We start from the raw sequence: 23,797 nt of genomic DNA, 5'->3' as shown, positions 1-23,797 counted from the left end.
GTTTTTAAATTAGGTGTTTTTAACGTAGGTGTTTTTAACATTAGGTATTTTTAAACTTAGGTGTTTTTAGTTAGGCATTTTTAAATTAGGTGTTTTGTCCCCACTCCATATAATTAACTTTTACCTGTATGAAAGTATAGAACAGTTGTAAAATTAGTATTAAAGGAATTAATTTCATTTTGTCTGTAAAATGTCAGTAATGATGTAGTATTGAAAACATAAATAATATAAAAAAAAGCAATAAAAAAACTGATAAAGATATATATATCAATAAATAATGCAAGTATCTTTTTACCATTCGAGACAGATAATAGGTTTCAGAAATTTAATCAATTTAATTAGCTTACACCCTTCAAACCTATTAAAAAAATGTATGAATTAAATAGGTTTGAAGGATGTAAGCTAATGTACTTTCTCAAAATTTTGGGTGGGGAAAAGTAAGGTGGGGTATCAAAGTCTATTAAATGTCTATGGCCAGCACAAATAGAATCCATCCAGAGGTACAGCTGTCCTGCCGCCAGGTGGAACTATGTATGGAGGATTGAGACTGGATATTCCAAAAGAAATGTCAATTTGTTTGCAGTTCTTCAGCATTGGAGGCCTGCCAATAAATAATTCTTTATAAAGCAGAAATTTTTTTGTTATTGAGATTAGCTTTAAGTTTTAATGCTCAACTTTGGATTAATCTAACTTATGAGTATTACTAAATAATTCTGTTATTAAAACCCATGATCTTAAAATTGAAATACCTGAAACTTAGAACCTTGTTATTATATTCAGATTATTATACCACTCACTTTTGATAAAGATTTAACACTTTAGAAAAGTTGAATCTATTGCTTTGAATTTGAGAGATATTATGATGTAAAGAATTTCCTAGGGTTAGGTCTAGGCACACGGGTTGTGTATGGGTGTTTAGGTGGACCCCATCTTTTACCTTCTCCCCGTGAAGCAGGTTTACCCTAAAAAAATAATTAAAGGTTAAACAAGGCCTGATTAAGTATTAATTACAATTTTTGTAATGAACTGCACAATGAATGTGCATGACTGTATAACATTTAATTAATTACCTGTATGTAAGTAAAGCACAGTTGCAAAATCAGGGCTAGAAGAATTAATTTCATTTTGTCTGTAAAATGTCAGTAATGCTGTATTGTTGAAAATATAAATAATATGAAAAAATATTGCATTGACAAAATTGTTAAAGAAATATATGAATAAATAATGCAAGTATCTTTATATTATGCAAAGACAGAGTCATGATTTCAACAATTAGTAAATTTTTTATAAACAGATTTTTGAATATAACATTAGTATATTTAAACTTTTAAAGTCAAATAGGTGAATAATTATGGGATGATAAATGGAAGACATTGTTTTAACTAATTTAGTAAAGACTTATTGGGTTACAAATGTAAAATAAGAAGATTGGGCACTTATAATTGGGATCAGGGAAAGAAAGTAGCGGGTTTTATTGTATTTTCACAGTACCTTTTTATAGGTTATTTTAGGTCAGGTAAAGGTTAATGATTGCTCCACAGGGTTAGAGACCCCGCAGGATTAAAACCCTCCGTAAGGGCTAAAAATAAGAGAAAAGTGAAAATATGATGAAACCGGCTACTTTTTTTCTTTCTATGATCCTATAATTGTTCTATTTCCAGCACAAATACATTCTCAATCCAGTGACAGGTACTGCAGTTCTACTTCCAGGGGGTATCAAATAAGGAGGAATAGGACTTTCAAATGCTCCTGAGAAATCTGGCTGTAATGGCAAACATCCATCTATTGGTGGGGGTGGTGGGGGAAAAGGTCTAACAGGTCTAAAAGTAAATTCTTTGAAATGGTTAGATTTATTAATTTATCTACTTCCAGCTTGACCAATGTAAGGCTTTTGAAGGTTAAAATGAAACCCATCTCTGATAAAAGTGTGAAAATTATTGGAATTTGGAATAGTGGTCAATTAAAATGAAAATAAGTAAAAATATAATCATTAAAGATTTTCCTTCGTGTTGTTCTTCTAGTATATGGATGAGTTGGAGGTCCCCATCTTTTTCCATTTTTTGAAGCAGGTAGAGCCTAGGATAAACATATCATTAGTGATTTTTAAAACTAAAGATTTTTGATTCAACATTTTAGTAAATATTTTTTATGAAATTCTTTCCAGTATAGATTAAAAACTGATTAATATCAACATGATTAGAACCAGTTCTAAACCATACTGATGAATTATGAATTGCTTATCTTAAAATTAACATCAGTTTTGACGGATTTGAACTTAAGATCCAATAAAATTTAAATTATCTTTATAATTTATGATTTTTCTATCTGCAGAAAGCTTTCTACAATATGACACAATAAATAACTATTGATTGGCTCTTGTGATATTTAGAAATATTTTGATAACTCTAAAAGTACAACCTGTGAGAAGACAAAGCACATTGCCAGCAGAATGGTAAGCAAGTACATTTTCATCTTTCTCTTAAACAAGAAACCTATTTTTCAAAAGAAATGAAATATCTTTTTGGCAAAGTAAGTTCTTCTTTGAATATTAACAACAATACATTAAAAAATAAAAATTTTTAATCCAAAAGATATTAACAAATATTATTGTACATATAAAACATTTCATGAACAAGTGTATAAAATCAAAGAGTATGATAATGATAATCAATACATACATAAGAGACTGGGATTCACAATATTTAATAAGAAATATGCAATACCTTATTTCTAAACACACTAACAATTAGTTTAGAAGATTTTTAAAATATTAGGAATCATAGTTGTGGTTTGATTTGGTACCTTTTCTAGAATATCAAAAAACACCCTGTATTATATCAACCTTCCCACTCAGGTTGCCAACACAATAATAATGACACTGATGAGCCAGGTATTTTTTTATTCAATGCAGGAATAACAACATGGGGCATTTGTGATTTTAACATCTTGGTTCCAGGTTTGAAAGGTATGCAAGGTTGATTAGGTTTAACCCAGTAAGGAATACTAAATTAAAAATAATTCTATATGTATTCTGGTCTTGAATTCTTGAAGATATTATTTTTAATTAACCCTATTATATAAATTACTAAGATTATTTTGACTGTAGCTTAGGATACTGATAACTACTGAATTGATTCTTCATTTTAGGGAAGCTTTAGATAAATCACTGAATAGTTTTAATCTTTTCTAAATTCAGATTCAAGTCTTGGTATGGTTATAGGCTATTTTTTGCCCATCCCTTTACTTTCAAATATGAAGCTCGTAGATGCACTAGGCACTAGTGTCAAAGAAAGAACAACAAATTTTATCCTTTTAATTCATTAAAGATTATTCATTCTACATCAAAATAGTTAATCATATTTCTCCTTCAGTTTTTGTACAGTACTTATAGAATTCCTTGGCTCTTTAGGTATAGATGGATAGCGTGTTGTGTATGGATGTGTTGGAGGTATTCTTTTTCCATTAAACCATATAACATTATTTCCCTAAAGACAGTATATTATGCAAATAATGTAATCAAATGAAGTTTATAAACATTATTTTAAGGAGGATAACAAAATGTACATATAGGAAGGGTTAAATGTAAATGTTTTTTTTATTTTTATGTGCACAACTAAAAATTTTTTCTTATATTTAGTTTGCTGTTGTTATTTCTAAACATTAATATAAATTAAATTTACCTGTACTTGGGCACAAAAGAACTGCAGAAAGAATAAAAATAAAATCATTCTTTTTATCTGAAACTGAATTTATTTTATAAATTCATCTTTCAGACATATAATCATGATTTTCAGTTATTTTCTGTAGTTTTGATTTTCTATTTTCTACCCCATGGAAACCATGGACAACATGTAAACTTAGTATTTGTTTTTGGCAGCTTATAGTTAGGTGGATATACAGTGGGTACATCAACTTTAAATGGGGGTAATTTGACTGGAGCCCAAGTTGGTAAATTAAGAGGTTCTCCAAATACTATGGGTCTTTTTCTATCCTTTCTTAATGTAATTCTTATTGTCTTTTTGTCTTTTGAGTAAGGTGCCCAAGTAGGTAAATTAATTCTAATTGGTCCACTGGTGATTGGTGGCCAAGTTGGCCATTTGATATTGGTATTATGATTGTGATAGATAGTAGGTACTTCAAATTTGATTTCAGGTAGTGGTATTGGTCCAACAGGAGCTAAATCAACTCTATATGGAGGCAGGGTAATTGGTGGCCAAGTTGGAACATTAATTTTGAAAGGAGGTAATTTAATTTTCATTGGAGTGGATCCAGTACCCTTCCAATCCTTTTTTGGCCCAGTTTTCTTTACTACTTTGTTTATTTCATCAGCATACAAAAACTCATCATGGTGTTCCTATTATTAAAAATGATTTACCTTATAAAACATGAAGCTCATAGAATTCATAAACTTTTTATATTAGTATTTGCTACCTTAGATATAGAGTCAGAGTATTCTTTTTCTTTGATCTCACTAATCTTCTCTTTTATCTGAAATTAAAGAGATTTTGAGCACAATTTATATACCTTACCTTAACTTGTAAGGGCAGGATTCCAGAGCACCATCTGCGTGAAATGAGATACTATAACACCTAAGAATTGATTGCACGACCTTTGTCTGAGAAATCCTAACTGTGCATGAGTTGAGCCAAGGCTTTTTCCCAACTCTTACTGTTCATGTAATACACCTGACATAGTAGCAGTAGGAACCATTTTGAAAGAGTTTAGTTGTGATGCGGTGTCGGCGCAAGATTTGAACCTTTCACCTCGCTGACGACATGTGGATGCGCTATGTGTTACTGTTGAGCTAGAAACATTGTTTTTTTAGCACAATTCAAGTTTTAAGCTTCAAAATAATATTGAATATCGAAAATGTCAAAGATTACCTCGGAGTTTAAATGAGATTTACTTTTATTCTTTAATTCAAAATAATATTGACTGTTTTTGTACAAAATATGTCATGAATTTTATCTAACTTGAAATATATTAAAAACAATAAAAAGAAAAAAAAATATTTTAACCTGAGTTTGGGTAATGTATGTAGATCTGTAAAATCAAGACAAACAAAATTCCTTCATTTTGGTCTAGCACTGAAACAAAAACAGTATTATCAATTTTCTTCTTCAATTTTTACTGGTTATCATATTCAATCTTATTTACTACAACATCATAAAAGTTTACTAAACAAATAATATATTTATCCTCTAAATTGATTAACATAAGATTTCTGATTTGGTTTGACAGCATAAGTTTGTCTAGGTCTTGTGGTAGGTGGCTTTTTCTGTCCAACATTTCTAAATTGATTTACATAAGCTTTTTGATTTGGTTTGACAGCATAAGGATTTTTTCTGTCATTGCCTCTAAATTTATTAATATAAACTTGTTGGTTAGGTTTAACATAGGTTGGTCTAGGTCTTGTGGTGGGTGGACGCAGTACATAATTAGGATTTTTTCTGCCAAAATTATTGAAGTTATTGATATAGGCTTGTTGGTTTGGTTTTACATAAGTTGGCCGGGGACGGTTGACTGTTTGACGGGTTCTTCTATCAGCAGGCATGCCATGGTACTGTGTTGCTGGACCAGATTGTTCTGGTATGAAGTGAAAAGTTTCTTTTCTTCGTTTCCAACTTTGAGTCTTTGTTTCAGCTACATTAACCTTCAAATTAGTGTTAAATCATTTGAAGAAATTAAACAAAACTTATAAGTTAACTTAATTAAGAATCAAAATTGATGGTAAAAAATAAGGTTGTTACCAATGAAGCAAATCTCTAAATTATAGAATATCTTATTAGGAAAAAGAAAAACGATTGTCCTTTATTATCTTAACAAAAAAATAACAACACCAAAAAAAAATCCACCACTTATCTTAAACGGCAGCTGAGAAAATTTAGTTGTTACTCCCGCCATACCTTACTGACTTAGAGACAGACATATATAGATTAGTTTTGCATGAAAGGTGAAGTCTAAAATTTTTCTGAACATAAATTGAACCCTAAGAACTCTTATTTTATCAAAAAAAAAACACCCATTTGAATTAAATATTTTTTCTTGGTTTACATTTATCAAATTATTTTAACCTGCATTTGAATGAGACACAGATGAAAAACAAGAAAAAGTAAAATTGTTTTCATTTTAGTCTAAAACTGAAAGGAAAAAATATATCTTTAATGTTACAGCATAGGAAAATTTTATATATGAACATTACATTAATATTGAATTAATTGGAAATCTTGGTTTTCTTTCAATGGGAGATATAGGATTTTTAGAGGAGGGAGGAGAGATAACTAGCAGTGAACAAAGTTAGGGGTAGGTTTCTGGTAAAATCCGTAAAGGTTATGTGTGTTATGAGTAAAAAACAGTAGTAGAACGATAAAAATTATGTTAACTTTTAAAAAGAAATTTTGTCTAGAGTTCTTTTCAATAAGAAATACACATATTTAGTGAATATTATCGTTCTACTACTATTTTTAAGCCATAAAACACACACCTTTACGGATTCTACCAGAAACCTACCCCTCTCTTTCCCACCAAAAAGATCCTTGACAGATAATCTATTACTAAAGCTAATATAATCAGAAGCTAAGATCAGATAAAACTAAATTATTTTCAATGTTTGAAAAATTTGATGAATTGTTTAAAAAACATTAATTAGTCTTCATATGTTTAAAAATACAGACTTAATATATGTAAATATATCAAATTACTTCCTAAATTAAACTTAGATAATATATAATAAGATTTTAACATATTATCTTCCTATTGTTAATTTTTTATAGAATATTTATGACAGTTTGACTTTCAACAAGCACTTGATATTTTGCTTTTACTGTCTTAAAAATAATAATTTGAAAAGTTATTTATCGCATTCTATTGTAGACATCTTTCCACGGATAGCAAGATAAAAAACTATAAGATAATTCCAGTTTTGTTGGACAAATGCAAGGGCCAACCGGTATTATTTTTCTCGTATTCATTCGAATCCGGTGGATAGGAACCGGTTCTCATCCAGCTTTCTACGAATATAAAAATGTACAATCATAAGATTAAAACCAGTTTTTTTTCCTGGTGCCTCCGGCACCTTGGGGCTAAAAAAACTAGTTTTAATCTCATAATTGTACATTCTATATCCGCGGAAAGCCGTTTATAATACGATGCAAGAAATAACTATTATTTCATAATTCATAAAAAATGTCTATTATACAATACATGATTTTACCACAATTGCTCAAAACCGGGTTTAATCCAACGGATATATATCGTCTTCGAAGCAGGAAATGACACTAACTAATATTTTCATTAAACTTTTTTTTAATCACAAAAATATTTTAATTAAAACTTTTAATGTATTGCGAATTTTTTCCCACATAATTTTTTAATGTGCCATGCGATTGCAAATTGAATAATTTTTTATTAATAATTTATTTCAGAATATCAAAATGTCTGGAAAAGTGGAACCTTTAGATCCTGAAGGGTAAGTCTAAAAAAATTATTAAAAACTATTTTTCTATAAATTTTAAAATACACTAGCATCTAGATGCTCTGTATTCAAAGGGTTAATAAAGTGGCAGAGAAATAGCCTAAAAGCATTCCTAGACTTGAATAAAAAAAAATAGAATAGCTTAAAACCTTCCGGGACCTATGTGAAGCTTTCCTACGAAAAAGCTCAATCATTTAAGTAGTTGTTGAAATCTTAAGCATTAGACAAAAAAAAACTTTCTACTTTATATAATTGGATGAGAATGGAATTAATTATACAGATATTATTTAAAATTAAAAAATTAAGCAAATTAATTGAAAATTTGTCCACCAATTATACTAAATATTTTAAGAACCCAATATTTTCAAGAAGACACTAGTTCCAAAAGTTTTAGAATATCGTTCTCTTATTCAATGTCTACCAACTTTGGGAACTTTTATTGATTGCTTGGTTTATTGAGTTGAGTGTCAAAACGTTTCAATCTCATTGCAATGTAGAAAAGGGATAATTTTTATGTATCATTATTTTGAATTTACATCAATTTATCAATTTTTGTCTTTTTCTTTAGATGCTTAGCATTTTATCTAATTTATTTTGAAATTATTAAGGGACACAAAATCCTTGGATGGAGATGGAGAGGAAATAATTGAATTTTATTATTGATTATCTTTCAAAATTATTCTGCACAAAAAAATCTTCTAACAACATTTGTAAAAATCTTTTAAATTTAATTCTAATTTAGTTCTACTTTGATATCTGAGGAGAACAAACATGCCCGAAAAACTTTTTGTAATGTCTGAATAAATATGTAAACTTTATATTTTTTTAAAGTTAACCTCATAAAATTTAATGTAACTGTAAAACCAAAAACTTTTTCTATGTAAAAATCAAATTTTTATAAACATTAAATTTCGATGGACAATTATTTATCGAGCAGGACACAGAAAGTGGGATTGTTGATGCCCCTTTTACCAGGTCATTATTTTATTATAATTGTTTAGAAATAATTTAAAATAAATTTCTATCTAATTAAATATTTTTTTTATTTTTCTATCAATCTATTTTTAAACTACCAGAGTGGGTAGAAGAGAATTTTCCATAGTAAAGGTGGTCGGATACACCCTTCTATATGTACACTCGCTTTAGATCCTCTCCCCTTGCCAAGGTTCTTTTCCCATAATACACCCTCTAAAACAACCAAGTGCGGCGACAAGGTAAAAAAGTCACATATCACTCTCTCAATCAGTCCTTCCAAATTAAAGACACTTCCCAGGTAGACCCCTAAATTTAAGGGGACTGTCAAAATAAATGTGCATCTATTTAGAGGAGTGTATTCACATTTAAATTTAAACTACATCCCTCTTGTTGTATGAATTAAACCCCTAGAGTTTAGTTTAATAGGGCGTGTCAAAATATTGAGGTGCACCCACTTGGTAAAATCCTGTTCACACCAGAGCTGGATCTTTAAATCGTTTTGGAGGTGCGCTGAATCGGGGCGATTCAAAGGTAAACCAGAGGTGCGCTGATGGTGCGCCACATCTACTGCTATAAAGCATGGTTTTTTAAAAGGTTTTCGGTGCGGTGTTGCCAGATTGCTGGCGACACTCAATAAAATATCGATCCACGCCAGTACAACTTTATTACTTAAGCCGTGTCAGTACGGTATTTTATATAAAATGCCGTGTCAGTAAAGTATTTTATATAAAACAATATATAATTTATTTTAAAAATAACTATAAAAATGTTTTCACGATAGTTTTGCAATAAAATATTAAAGTAATTAAAAAAAAATATCTATTTGTTAAATAAATCACCCCGGATTGGCTCACCAATGGTACTCGCTGAGTACCATTGGCGCGCTGGTACCGTGCCACTGGCCGCGCCGATTCGCCCCATGCCGTTTCGATTTAAAGATTGGTATTGATAATCTGATGGTGAGCTGAAATGAATCGCCCTGGTTCAGCGCACCTATAAACGATTTAAAGATCCAGTTCAGTACAAATATCTCTCTATCTACCTAGTAAAAACTTGGCTAGTCTGCAGTCTGGTGGATTTTGCCAGATAAATCCTGTAACCAAAACTGGACAACGTCTTTATATGGTAGGATTACTTTTCTTAGTAGAGCAGCTACTCTTAAATTAGTGTTAGGTATTTTACGTCTGTGATAAGCATCAAACAACCATCAAACCATTTGCATGACCTTTTACTGAAGGTCTTAACATTTGTTTATATGTCCAAAAACTAAAACAAACTAACTATTCTTTAACTGCATGACCTTTTTGTGCATTCTAATGATTTGAGCCTGTTCAAGGGCCATGGCATCCTAGAGAGTTAGAACTTAATAAGCAAAATACTAATTTGAAAGTCTAAATAAAATTGTATGTTTATTTGTTGTAAAATTACTTAAATAATAGATACTGTTTAGGGACATACTTACATATTAAGGACTTGGCTATGGAGAGGCTTCGCTTATGATATTGTAACTCGTTGTCCTAGGAAACATGCCCTAATTAAAGATAGGAGCTATCCGTTAGAGAAATATAAAATTTTCATGTTTAGGTGCATATGTTATTGCTGCCTTTCCTACCAATTACTGCCTTAATTATCCAAAATTCCACAACATTGAACAATCTTCTTCATTATCAGGTTTCTAGATAAATAAACATACAATGGTAACACAGCTTTTATATGATCAGAGAATGTCCGTACGTCCTTCCGTCTGTGACTCAACCCAAGTACCAACCCAACAATTCAACTTTTTTGTATTTTTACAAAGAATTTAAAAATAACCTGACCTAAAGTTAAGAAACAAATAACAGGACTCCCCCCCCCCCCCTACTCTCTTATTTGAAATATATTTTTTAAAAAAAGGGGGTAGGGTCACTTTATGTTAAACAGCCCAATGAAGAAGCTACGCAGAGAATTTTCTGTTTTGAGGTAAATTGCAATAAATCTAAAATTAAAATTAAATTTTCTAAACTCAATTTTCCTTAAGAGCAAAATAAATTTATTTCTTTTTTAATCTGAATGACGCACTAATAAATAAATACGGGAATAACTACTCAAAAATATGTTTCTTTGTCATTAACTTTATTATTGAATATTAGTATCAATTACAGCAAACATAGAAAGTAGCATAGCAAAATGTTATTTGCAGAGTTAAATGGGGTGGGGGGGGGGGATTTCTCTTAGAAGGGTGGAAATATCCGCTGTCTTAAACCAAAATAGTTAAAAACCTTCCCTGACCAGAGCTTCACTGTAAATAAGAACCATATCGGTTCTGCGGTTACCGAGATTATTCACTACTGACAGAAAGACATCCTGTTACTTTAACTTAATTGTAGAAAGAAGTGCAGAGGATCGGAGCTAAAGTTGACGCAGCTACGCTACTAGAAAAGTTCATCACCAACATGCAAAGAGAAAGATCAGAGGTAGGTGGATTAATTATCATGCATTGCCTAGTCAATAATTATCTAGATGTCCAAGGGGGGGGGGGGGGTGTTGTAAAGGGGTGATAACCCATCCCCCCCTAAAAAAAATTGTTCGACGACCTTGCCTCTATGAAATAAATATTACCAACATTTACCCACATTTTGCAGGCTATAAAAGAAGATATTAAAAATGTCAAAAATCAACCAATTATGTATTTTGAGTGAATTTTTTCCTACCTCTACCGAAACGGTCTCACTAAAAGTTGTCTCAGCGCCTTGATATTTGAGATATCAAGTTACCAAGCTAGGATTTTACACTGGGATACCACAGTGAGAGGTTAAAGAAGACTAAACTCCAATATCTCAACCCTAGCTCCACTTTTAGCGAGCTAAAGTCAAACCAAAGACTCATACCTGGAATCCTGAAAATCGAAAATGTCTCGATTCTAGCCTATAAGGGGCCCTAAGGATACTCTAAAGTCATTTTAGACTATGAGTTCAAATGGTAACTGTCTTTTATTCCTTCTGCCATTACCAAATAGCTAAAGAATTTTTTTCTAGCCCTTCTGTAGGCTGAGATCTGAAAATTGGGCACCCTGGGCACAAAGCCCAAATTTCATCGATTTTGAGTTCTTGATACATGCTTTTTGTGCTCAAATGACTTGTATGAGAGCTAGGAAGCTGAGTAAGGTGTCTATAGAAGCAGAATTTTATGCTTGAGATAAAACTCTGAATAACCCCTAGGCTAAAATTAATTTTACTATGTGATTTTTGAGCTTAAGTAAAACTTACTTTAAAAAATAAGGGTCTGAATTTTTTCATTTTGAATATTTTTTTTCAAAGTCTGCTAAATGTCGGAAAATGTTCTTTAGTCTAATTGACCGATACAAACACCATCATACATGTATATAAAGATCATACACACACAAAATAGGGTTACTTCATTACAGGGGGGTCTAGACCATTTTAAAGACCGGTCATTTTTCGTAACGTATACTGTACTATTGAAAAATCATGTTTTGTTTCGAATTACAGGCAATTTTCCAAAAATTAAAAAGTAAGAATTATAAAAAACGTTTGTGTTGGAAGGTGTGAGTCTGAAAGGGGATACTTACATAAATTCTACGCGCCTAAAAAAGGATTAAACTTGTTTTTGGGGTATTTTCTATTACTGTCAAGAAATAAAGGAAGATTTTTGTTTATATTTGAATTAAAGTTATCATTTTTATTTGAACAAAAATAATGTTATTTTTAAATTTTCTTTAAAATCCCAATATTTTTCTGTGGGAGTTTAATGTGTTTTTCTTTTTATTCATTTATTCATTTTTTTACAATTTAAAGTTAAAAGTATTGACGTAAATTGGCTAACAACGTAAATCAATGATAACAAGTAATATTGCAACCATGAGCAGCGAATATGTAACCGGACAAAGTGTCTCAAAAATCAGCCTTGTGCCGTCATAAAATAAGGGATTATCCATCTCTTTTTAGGAGTTTTCTTTCCAACTTCTCTTCCCCCTCATTTTTATGACGTCACATGGATGATTTTTGAGACACTTTGTCCAGCTACTTTATATTGCTAGACTTCTCTAGAATATAATTGCTCTTGTTTATTTAGGTAGCATTTAATATTTTCACAAATGGAACTCAAACTTTGGGACTTAATCTCTCGGAAAGGTATTTTAAATATTTTAAAACAAGGATGGCAACAACTATACTCTATAGTGGCGAAGCAAACCTAAAATTTGAGTCTAATGTTTTACGTCAACTCAACATAGCGAAAATCATAAACATAAATACGAATTGAATATTCTTGGAACAGATGTAAAATCATTACAATGCACATTTAGGACTCCCAGAAAAGTGTCGTGAAATTAATAGGTTAGTTGTCTGCAACGCTTATGCCGGCCGTATCATTAAATACAGTAACTGAATAGTACCTCTGATGACGGTTACATACGGCCTGATCTTTTTAGTAGATTCCAAGGCATTAAAATCTCAATTAATGCTGACAACTAAGCCTTTGAATCCACGACCTTTGTCTTGAAGTATTAAGATAATTTCCCCTACTCTTACTATAAATGACCAGGGAAAAGGGAATGTGATTCTGACAAACAATTCTAAGTAAAATTCTCCCACAAAAACTTATTCCCTAATTTCTCCCCCTTCTTATCCACTCCCCTTCAACTACATGAAAAAAACAAGTTATACGCCAACTTTACCCCAAGAAAATAAAAATTTTTGTGGCAATTCCAATTGGAATTAATTGGCTAAATAGCAGCCCCTGTTTATGACAAGCATCATAGCAGCAGTAGGTACAACTATAACGATCCTAGTTATGACGCTTTTTGACCGAGATTCCAATTTACCCCTTCAATTGTCTTATTCCTGGCTTTTATTTTTGTCTGTTCAGGTTCCTGATAACAGACAACGCGCTGGAGAAGATGCCCTGGCCAGAGATGGCAGTCAGTGATTCCTACAGGATGTTCAAATCCAAGCTCAGATTTCAAATCAGGTTAATGATGCAGAAATTATAGAAATACCAGAAATATAGAAGTTTTTTTTGTGTGTGGGGGGGAGGATATTTTTTTTCAAGGTCGATTTCTTTTGGGAGGGATAAGGGAACCTTCCTATAGTTATAAACATTCCCTGGACCTTTAATGAGATCTTAAGCTACAATAAGAAATAAGACATACAGTCAGATGGATACATATACAGACTTACAGACAGCAAGATATCCTCTTACTTTTAAATAAAAATGTATACAATTAAAAAAGTATGTCTATATATATTTTTTCTTTCTACCTATATAGTATATATGTGGTATTCGGCAACCGTGAGCCATGCCTATGGCACCCCTGACCGGGGTTCGGGGAAGGGCCAACGGCCCTCCCCCGAGTCCTGGGGAAGGGGTCTGCCGACCCCCTCCCTCTGTCTAAAATTAATGATTGAATCTGACAAGCTTTATTATGGTTAACGGTATTGTTAATTCCCCCCACCCTTTCCAGGGATGGGGGATCATTATTGCCCAAACTGACTATTGTATATGTATTATAATGCTTTTATGTTATGATTATTTATTCCTATCTGTGTAATTATTGTTTGTTGTATATAGCTTTAGTACTCTTTGGACCTTCAATAAAGTGACAACTGAAATAGATGTTGATTATTATTTGGTGAATGCTAGAGAAGCGTAGCTTCTCTATAGTAAGGTGTCCACGTCTGTCACACTGCCGTAATCTAATTGAACTCCGGTGTCTGCCATTTATCCTCGGCGGATACCACAACTTTTGGTGACAGCTGTGTGAGATTACGGCAAACCACAAGTGTAGAGCAGACGCGCAGCTGAGGCTAAGGTACTCCCAGCAGTGAAACTGGCAAAACTGACACAAGCAACCTGAATTACCCACCCTGGATAGCAAGGTCTAACTCTGCATCCGGCAGTTGTGGAAGTGAAACAGCGAAACTTGACGGAGAACCGCGAGAAGCGCCGACATCTAACGGAGAATTGGGCGCTCAAAAGGCTGAAACAGGCCTGCGGACTGGCTGAAACACGCCAAATAAGTGCAAACGGCTGAAACTAGGCCAACCTTACTGCAAGAGATAGCAGGATCCGAACCAGCGGCGCTAGCAGGACGGGACATTCCCTGCCGCCATCAGCCGGATTTGGATCAGCGGCGCTAGCAGGACGGGACATTCCCTGCCGCCGATAGGCTGAAAACACGCCACATAGCTGCGAGCTGCGAGCCAACATACGAGTGTAGTACAACAAAGCAGAGAAAACTACGTCAACTCCAAGTATCCTGAGAGGCTACAACGCAGCCACCCATCTAGAAAAACAGATATTATATCACATTGTAGGGATTACCACCCTGGTGTGATGGTTAAACAATAGATTTATGAGCAAAGATTGGCAAACAATTTGTTGTGTATTGTGATAAAACTAAAAATAGAACAGGCTTGGATTTGTGTGTATTGTGATAACAACTAAAAATAGAACGGGTTTGGTAAACAAATCTGTTATGTATTGTGATAGGGACAAAAATAGAAGCTAGATGTAACCTAACAATGCCCTGATAAACAATCTAAACACCTCAAGCCTACAGCACAACAAAAATACACCCCTTATTCCAGAGGAAAGGGAGGGGCCCACTCTCCATTTAAGGAAATACAATCAAGGTGACATAACAGATAAGCCTAGGATTAAGGAGAAAGGGCACCATTACCTCATCACACAGTTACCTCAAACCCACAGCACTCCCCCCTTCCTCACAGGGGGAACGGACGGTTTTACCCCGTCCCCTCACGCGCTTCCCCCCTCCTACCCACACTTGACTAAGTCCGCCCACGGTGTGGAGCTAGTGACCGGGAACACAGAGCGCCATTTACGGGTCGCGCAACGGAGTGCGGAAATATCATAAAATTCAACGGACAAAGCGGACCAATGAGAGAGCAAGTTGAGGGATAAGTGCGCGTTTTACCTGTGTGCGCGGATTTGACGGTGCGTAAGCGCGTTGCGAGGACAGGAGATTTCACGCACACACACACACACCGGAGCGGAGCTACTCCATAGCATCTAACAGAGGTATTTTTAGAAAGATAAAGAATTACAAGCTTCTTCCTCCTATCTATAGTGTGATAAAGGAAAACCAAATCAGTTCCTGACAGCAGTTCAGACCCTCAACACCTATCTACCCCTACCAGCCTACTCTACAACCTCAGAATCCAACTAGTGATAAGTACAGCTAAATTGTATCTTTGTAACTAAACTACCAACCTAGTGATAAAACAGTGTTGGCTGTTGGGCTAGAAAGCCTCAAGTGACAAATCATTTGTAATATTGCCTTGTACCCTTGTGTCCCGCCGTTGAACCGTTGCCCCGATGGAACAGCCGCAAGCGCCAGGAGGCGACCAAGCCCCAGGATGGCTCCAGGATGACCCTCAGCCGGCCCCAGCCGAGTACCGCAAGCTGATGCTGAGTAACCTGCCGGAGTATAGAGGACCGCCCAAGCAATCTTGGAGCTCCCACATCCGCAGACTCGAGATGTCATGGGCGGCTTACCGCGTGCCGCCCCATGACTCCCTCAACCGCCGCAACGCCCTTTTACTGTCACTGGTAGGGCAAGCGGCGGAAATGGCTTCTCATCTGTTTGGCGAGGCAGGCCAAGCCTTGACCTACAAACAGGTCAAGGCCGAGTGTGAAATGTTATTTCGTCCCGCCTTTGAATCCCAGACGCTTAAACAAGCGTTTAGGGATTACAGGCAACACTCGACAGAACCTATACAAGCATACATATCAACAAAGTGTGCCTTGTATAGGGACGCCTACAGCCATGATGATCTCGAGTTGTTAGTGGACGAATTAAATCGTGGCATCCGTAACGCTAATGTGAAACGTGAAATGATGAGTCATGAGATCACCAGTGTACCTGAGTACACACGGAGAGCCATGTTCACCGTCACAATGATTACCAAGCAGCTGAAGGAGGGTGTGTGCCTAGTGGACGCTACCGACGGGCTCACAGGATCTGCCAGCATACAGTTGCCCCAATATGACGAGTCGGAGCCAATGGAGATTGGCGCCTTGGCTCCGGGTCTCAACCAGATGGGGAAGGTCGCTCCAGATGACAAGGTTCCAGGCCGCTGTTTCCGCTGCCAAGGGAAAGGCCACCGAGCTCGCGACTGCCCGACGCCTATGGAAGTCAGCCTAGAGGAGAGACGCACCCAGCCACGCCGTGACCGTTCTGCCAAGTGTGAGCGTTGCCATTATGCCAGCCACACGGCGGCTGAGTGCAGAGCTGACTGGGACCAGGTAGCTGGCCGCAGGCGCACCGCAGACAAGGGTGCTCCCCCAGGAAAGCCCAGCAGAGTGGCCCATATGGAAGGGAGCGCGCCCCCAGCGCCACCGCAGCAAGCAGCCGCACCCAACGCCGCGGGCCGAGCCGACGGGATGCCGCAGTTTGGGACCGTTCCAGCTAGGATCAATGTACTGGGCGGCGCGGCTGAACCCAACCGAGTTGGCCTGGGCTTCAGTCTCAACCACCTGGGGCCGGAGCTTGTGCAACCCAACAACATCGCCGAGCCAGAAGTTCTGAGGCCCCAGCCTTTTAGCCTCAACATGATGGAGCCTGCTAGACCGAGCCTACCCAGCAAGAGTGGAGGGGCGCTACCCAGCGTCACTGAGACGGTGTACGGGGAGGCCCTGGCGGCCGCTGAACGAGAGAGGAAGGAGGCGCTAGCCAGCGCATCAGAGTCGATGTATGGGGCGCCACCCGGCGCCGCCACCTGCGATGACTGGGGGGTGCTATCCAGCGCCTCCAACCTGGTGCCTGGGGCGACAACCGTCGCCGCCACCGAGATACCTGGATCCTGGAACGAGCCAGCCTCCAACCTGGTGCCTGGGGCGACAACCGTCGCCGCCACCGAGAGACCTGGATCCTGGAACGAGCCAGCAGTCCCAGAGGAAGGGGTGACACCCGTCACCCCCAGCCAGCCAGCGCCACCAGCCTGCAGGGAGAGCCCAACTACACGCCATCCAGCGCCCCCAGCCAGCCGAAGGAACCCAGCTGCCCAGCACTTCCAGTCGAGCCAGGATAAGTTCAATTTAACAAATGTATTGTATCCAAACCATTGTAAAACCCCAGCCTTGCCTGTGCCCCCTGCACCAGAGGCTGGGGAGATTGAAATTTGGGGATATAAGGACTTGCCTGTGCCACATGCACCTGAGTTCCTAGGGCAGGGGAGGGACGTGAGTCAGGGCGAGCCTGTGCCACACGCACTTCAGCCCCATGCCACTGGGCATGCCATGGACAAGGGAAGGGACCCCTTGGGGCTAGGGGAGCCGACACCCAGGCAAGCGCCAGTCGCCTGCCAGTCTGTCATTGGGGAGGGTATCGGGGTGCCCCGGCCACACCAAGATAACACTCAATGGAAACTTGTATCTAGCCAGGAGCAGCCCAGCCGTGTCCAGCCCCGAGAGGCAGCCGTGACCCGAGCCGAAGATCCCCAGCCGCGTGCGCGAGGTAGATGGCTGTCTGGCAGCTTCTCACACTGGTGGATGGTCCTGTGGGGACTACTGCTGGCAGCCGTGTGGCCTACAACCAGCTACGTCCTGGTGGGATGGGACTGTGCCAACCCCACCCACGTCACAGCCTACAATAAAGAAAAGATGTGCAACACGGAACCCCTACACCAGGAGGTGCCCCTGGGCCATGAAGTACACGTCCTGCAGCAAGTCAAGATTAGGGAAACAACAGGATACAGTTGCCAGCTCACTGTGTCCCAGTGGACATTCAGGTGTGGGGTATGGGGTCACCTCAAGGTGACCTCGGTCCCCACCCTCATGAGGCCAACCAAGATAGATCCAGAAACGTGCCGAGACCTGGCCAGGAACCGAGTCTACACGCTGCCAGGCAAGATCCAGCCACTGACGTTCCAGCTGAACCATCCCCTGTTCTTCACCCTCGATATGGTGGGCGCCCTCGTCAACAGCCCTGAGGGGGTGGGTTGTGAAGGGGAGGACGTCCACTTCGAGGGCCAGCTGTACCGCAATGAATTAGTGCTCCAGGAACGACGGCTGCTGGTCAAGGAAGAGACCTACGTAGTAGAGGATGGACGGGTGGAGTCCCAATCTGACCACCTGGCCTTGGAATGTCCCCATTCTGAGCTGTCTTGCATCACTGGGGAAGCAACCTATGTGTGGGACCACCTGGGGAGAGATTGCTCCTTGAGGCTGATCCGCAGCCTCCAGCCTAGCCTAGTGATGGATGCGTTCCTGGTTGACCATCAAGCCCAGTTTTTCATCAATATGACCAACCCCACCTCAATAGTGAACTGCGACTTTGAGGCCCATGCCACCAACCACCCAGCATTGTTCGTGGCAGCTGATCCAGCCGCGGCAGCGCTGCCCAGAGTATCGGCCAGGGATGTTGATGTCCCCTTGCAGGCCCAGATCCATGCAGGTTATATTGGATTTACTCTGGAGACACGCATGAAAAGCACAGCAGCAGAAGAAGTAGCGGCCAACTGCTGGAAGCTCCAGCAACTAGACCCGGCCCACCCGGTGCGTGTCCAGGGGAGCACGTTCTCGGTGCTGAGGGGAGATGTCCTACTCCAGCTGACCTGCCAACGCAACAAATATGTTGTCCGTGAACACAAGGAGTGTTGGGACAAAGTACCAGTGGAGCCCACAGGATTTGTAGACGCCGTGACACGAGTGTATAGCGGCCACGCCACCAAGATTCCCTGCTCCTCCACATACCCCCTGACTGTGCACGCGGAGGAAGGCTGGATAGAGTTAACCCCCGCTCCTAAGAAGAGGCCACCCCCGCTGGATACGCCCAAGCAGCTGCTGACAGAACCCCTGGATGACTTCAGTTCAGGGGGTTTGTATTCGCAGGCAGAGTTGAACGACTGGCAGCAACTGCTGGCGTTCCCAGCGTATAAAAGCGCCATGCTGACCGGCCTGTCCTATGGCTCATGCGTTCAGCAAGGTAGCTGTTCGGCCACAGGGGACCATGGGATAGTGTCCTACAACATCGACCGACTGGCGGAGGAAGGGGAGGCCGCCCTGGATGTCTGGGCTGGATTCAGACAAGCTATTCACGAGTGGGGAGATGGCGCAGCCATACTGTGCTTGCTGTTGTTAATCCTCAAACTGCTGGGGGACCTGACCATCATTTCCCTGGCAGCCGCACAAGGAGGTGTACGGGCAGCCATGAATGCGATGTCACAAGTGTTCCTGTACCATCCAACTTTGTACAGGAAGGCCTTGGCCAGAGCCCGGCTCACCCATGCCAAGTCCCGGGACTTTTCAGTAGACTGGGATGCCATTCCCATCGGCCGGGAAGCAGCCGAGGAAATGGTGTCCATGCAATCAGCCGATAGCGGGCATGACCGCCCAGGCAGGCCAGGACCGCCCTCTGGAAGACCCCGCGGCCCCTCGGGAGGTCAGGCTGCCGCCCAGACGGTCACCTTGGCAGCCAGTGCCCCAGCCGCTGCCAACAACAACCAGCATGCCCTGCTGCTGACCGTCCCAGCAACAACTGTGCCACCAGCCAACTTGACACCTGCCGGCGCTGAACTACGTGGCCAACCAAAGCCAGCCTCTGCCTTCTATCCCACGTTGGGAGCCCATCAGCCCTGAGAAACACTCACCACTAGGATTCCATTGAATCATTATCATTTGTATATATCTTAGCCCTAAGGAGCGGACCGAAGGCCTCAACCACTGTCGGAAGTCTGGTAGGGAAACCCTCTCCCAGCCTTCCGAGGGGAGAGTTGTGGTATTCGGCAACCGTGAGCCATGCCTATGGCACCCCTGACCGGGGTTCGGGGAAGGGCCAACGGCCCTCCCCCGAGTCCTGGGGAAGGGGTCTGCCGACCCCCTCCCTCTGTCTAAAATTAATGATTGAATCTGACAAGCTTTATTATGGTTAACGGTATTGTTAATTCCCCCCACCCTTTCCAGGGATGGGGGATCATTATTGCCCAAACTGACTATTGTATATGTATTATAATGCTTTTATGTTATGATTATTTATTCCTATCTGTGTAATTATTGTTTGTTGTATATAGCTTTAGTACTCTTTGGACCTTCAATAAAGTGACAACTGAAATAGATGTTGATTATTATTTGGTGAATGCTAGAGAAGCGTAGCTTCTCTATAGTAAGGTGTCCACGTCTGTCACACTGCCGTAATCTAATTGAACTCCGGTGTCTGCCATTTATCCTCGGCGGATACCACATATACATATATATTGCTAGCCATTTCATCACTCTAGAAACCTTGAAATATTGAATTAATTATGTTTTTCTTAAATTGGTTTACAGCTTTTTAAATGGCCATACCAGGCTAAAAAAACTGGTTTAAATAAATCTATCTATTTATAGGCTTTTGCAACGGCCATGCCAAGTTACAAAACTGGTTTAGTTTAAATGCATCTATCTATCTACCTATATAGGCATGGAGATTTTAGACAGAGGATTTCTCAAGATGAAGAAGACATTCAAAGTATTCTTAATTGGTATAACAGGTAAATAGATACAGCTTTAACCAACAACGTGATTATTTAAAAAAAATATATTTCCCATTTTCATCTGACTTTGAGGACAGTCTCGGTAAATACTAAGGTTGCCGACCATTCTGAAATATTTTTTCCTCTGAATTAATTAAACTCACAAAAATTATATACTTTAATTGGTCTTATAGATGCTTCTAGAGGCACTTGTGAAATTGACCCCTGCCATTTTCAATCTTAGTTTAAAAAAGAAAAAGAACATAAAAATTTGAATGAGGGATATTTTTTTATAAGGGCACTTTCTCTTGGGAGGGTGGTGTTATTCTCCCACAAAATAGTTGTAAAAGGTTCCCCTGGCCTATGAGAAGGACAACTAAATGGGTTCAGCAGTGAAGACAACATACACAGACTAACATCCTGTTACTTTTATATTATTTTATTTTCAGTGCTGATGGAATATTTCTGAATCACTTGTCCCAGGATATTAGAGGAACAAATAGCAGCGCTGTTTGGAGGTATGTTCAAATCTGGGTCTTGGTAGCTGCTTATTTAAGCGGTTTAGTGACATTAAAAATATAAATTTGGCGGCTGAATAAACGATATAGCAGCCTTTTTACTTAATCTGACAGCTGTGGCTGATTCGGATTTAAATTCTTTAAAACTGGGGATCTTATTTTTTTACCAAACCATATAGCCCCCTTTAACTGCCGGTGAGGCCGCTAGGGGCGCATCCGCTAGTAATAAATAAATTAATAAGTAGTAATAAATAATCAGATAATAAAATAAGTAAATTTATTTGATATATCTACTAATTGTTTTCCTAGAAGTCTATTGGTGATTTTCCACAAAGTGACCGTCGAACACTGACAACTCCCATCATTGATAATGATTGACGGGGGGGAGGGGTGATTGTTTACCTATGTCTAATCTCTGTTTGGGCTCTAACCCAGTTGGGTACCCGGTACCCAGTACAACCTAGCCTAAAGTAAAGAAAAACTAGCCCCTCTCCCTCAAAACTATCTACAATTAATTTGATAAAAAAAGAAGAGAGGGATTATATGCTCAACATGGCAGTTAGAGGGAAAACCTTAGTTTATTTAATCCCATTTTAATACCTGTTGGTTTTAATTAAATTTGATAAGCTACTCTGAATCCAAAACTGTATTAGTTTTACAATAATTAAAAGTGAAAACTGAATATAATTCTTGTAAAGGATTCAAGTTAAAGTTAAAGGCTCGGCAGCCGAAATCGTTATAAGCATAGCAAGCTACAGAACCAAAGAAGATAAAGCAAGAACATAAAACAAGGATGTTAACATTAGTAGTAAAGAAGCACAAAATTCATAGATGGATAAATGGACAAAGCAAGTTACAGTGCAGATGTTCAGTATTGACAAAAAAAAACAAAGAAAGAATTTTTTTCCTAAATCTTAGAAACTCCAGTGTATATGGTGTTTAGAATTTTAGAACAGCCTCACCTTTAATGATTCATATTAATTTTAGATATTTGATAGCGTACAAGAACCTGTTGAGAGCAATTGAAAATATTGGTATTGCTGTCGTTTATGGAATTAGGTAAAAATCTACTGAAAATTTCCTATTGCTGCAAAGTTGAGCAATCTTTTAATTATGAGTAAAAAAGTAAAAAAATTTATAATAAATATTATTTAAAAAAAAGAAAATTTGACCCCATCAAATACGATTTTAACCCCCCAAGAAGTAAAACCCAACTTTTTGACATGTATAAAATGCAATACTTTCTTTAAAAATTCTTCAATCTTTGAATAGCGATATATTTTAACAAACAGACAAACAATTACATACATACAACTTCTTTCTAATACCCATGCTTAATATAACTGTTTAGGTATTATGGAAAAGGATCCATAACCAACGACAATTATGTCCAGTTCATACGTCATGACACTCTCGGATTTGAATATATTGAACAAAGCCAGAATTTTGTTGCTCAGGTATCTATCTATCCAGCTAATTATCTATCTATCTAAATCCCGCAACTGTGGCATAGCATGTAGTGCATCCACCACCAACTTCATGATAACAATGGCAATGTCATGGCCCAAAACAGGCCCAACATATTACTATTCACAGGTAGAACTTTCAGGCAAAGTCATCCAATCAATGGGTTGGTTGTCTGACTGGCGTCTGACCATATAATCAAGTACATTATTACACCAAAATAAGATCTCGTTGTGCATTCCGTCCTCATAGGCTATCCGCGATGTTATTGGTCTAAGTATCTATAAATCTATTTATTCAAGACAATACACCTAAATTTTAAGTCTATTTTGCAATAAAAAATTTCCATGTACAGATTGTACATGTACATTCTTCAGATGCCAAATATAAACTCTAAATCTATCTATCTATCTAGGTTAGAAAAGACTATGAGCACCTGACCGTGGCTGGTAAAGACATGCCGATAATCATGACGGGTAGAAAAGATATATTATCACAAAAAGAGCAAAACCCGGATCCAAAAGTAAAAATTTCTTTTAATTGGCGTAGCTACTCTAAAAGAGACATTGTCTGTAGTTCTCTATGTATGTCTTTAATGCTAGTTTGTTCTCCTAAAAATTTTGGCAACATTTTTTTGTATGATATAATTATCCTATTCATATGATTTCTATGACAACAAGACACAATATTTTAAGCTAAGCACATTTATAACCAAGTCCTAAAAATATAAGTAAGTTCATAAGCAGTATTTTGTAATTGCTTAATATTGCTTAGAATTCTACAATTTTGTTTAGAACTATAAATTAACATTCTACATATTAAGTTCTGACACTCTACAACTATTAATGTTCGTTTGTCCAACAGTCTAATTATTGAGTTTTGCTTTCATGGAT

At 38.1% G+C, this 23,797-nt stretch overlaps 2 protein-coding genes and 2 long non-coding RNA genes across 4 annotated transcripts in view; 1 reads left to right on the top strand and 3 right to left on the bottom strand.

Annotated features, from left to right (window-relative positions):
• Nucleotides 1-291: 291 nt before the first annotated feature.
• On the bottom strand, nt 292-1,150 carry LOC145304716 (uncharacterized). Its single transcript, XR_013874172.1, has 3 exons — nt 1,071-1,150; nt 879-962; nt 292-603 (listed from the first exon to the last, which is right to left on the bottom strand). It is a non-coding gene; the product is annotated as an uncharacterized LOC145304716 (long non-coding RNA).
• Nucleotides 1,124-3,022, bottom strand: LOC145304715 (uncharacterized). Its single transcript, XR_013874171.1, has 3 exons — nt 2,419-3,022; nt 2,005-2,076; nt 1,124-1,822 (listed from the first exon to the last, which is right to left on the bottom strand). It is a non-coding gene; the product is annotated as an uncharacterized LOC145304715 (long non-coding RNA).
• Nucleotides 3,023-5,087: 2,065 nt separating this feature from the next.
• LOC145304712 (uncharacterized) lies at nt 5,088-6,142 on the bottom strand. Its single transcript, XM_080146661.1, has 2 exons — nt 6,075-6,142; nt 5,088-5,653 (listed from the first exon to the last, which is right to left on the bottom strand). The coding sequence occupies exons 1-2, from the start codon at nt 6,126-6,128 to the stop codon at nt 5,195-5,197; spliced, it is 513 nt and encodes a 170-aa protein (XP_080002787.1). The 5' UTR covers nt 6,129-6,142; the 3' UTR covers nt 5,088-5,194.
• A 1,286-nt stretch (nt 6,143-7,428) lies between these two features.
• LOC145303959 (uncharacterized) overlaps nt 7,429-23,797 on the top strand; it is a 32,926-nt gene continuing 16,557 nt past the window's right edge. Inside the window, exons 1-13 of the mRNA XM_080145626.1 lie at nt 7,429-7,468; nt 8,083-8,115; nt 8,414-8,449; nt 9,496-9,574; nt 10,034-10,120; nt 10,819-10,909; nt 12,528-12,582; nt 13,319-13,420; nt 20,869-20,940; nt 21,372-21,440; nt 22,428-22,499; nt 22,792-22,897; nt 23,320-23,427. Of these exons, the coding sequence (XP_080001752.1) occupies nt 7,434-7,468; nt 8,083-8,115; nt 8,414-8,449; nt 9,496-9,574; nt 10,034-10,120; nt 10,819-10,909; nt 12,528-12,582; nt 13,319-13,420; nt 20,869-20,940; nt 21,372-21,440; nt 22,428-22,499; nt 22,792-22,897; nt 23,320-23,427 (945 nt within the window). The 5' untranslated portion in view covers nt 7,429-7,433. The remainder of the gene's footprint in view (nt 7,469-8,082; nt 8,116-8,413; nt 8,450-9,495; nt 9,575-10,033; nt 10,121-10,818; nt 10,910-12,527; nt 12,583-13,318; nt 13,421-20,868; nt 20,941-21,371; nt 21,441-22,427; nt 22,500-22,791; nt 22,898-23,319; nt 23,428-23,797) is intronic.

The sequence above is a fragment of the Acartia tonsa genome, chromosome 13, assembly GCF_053477335.1.
Source record: "Acartia tonsa isolate MP-2025a chromosome 13, ASM5347733v1, whole genome shotgun sequence".
Lineage (NCBI taxonomy): Eukaryota > Metazoa > Arthropoda > Copepoda > Calanoida > Acartiidae > Acartia > Acartia tonsa.
This window is presented reverse-complemented; position numbering and strand designations above follow the sequence as displayed.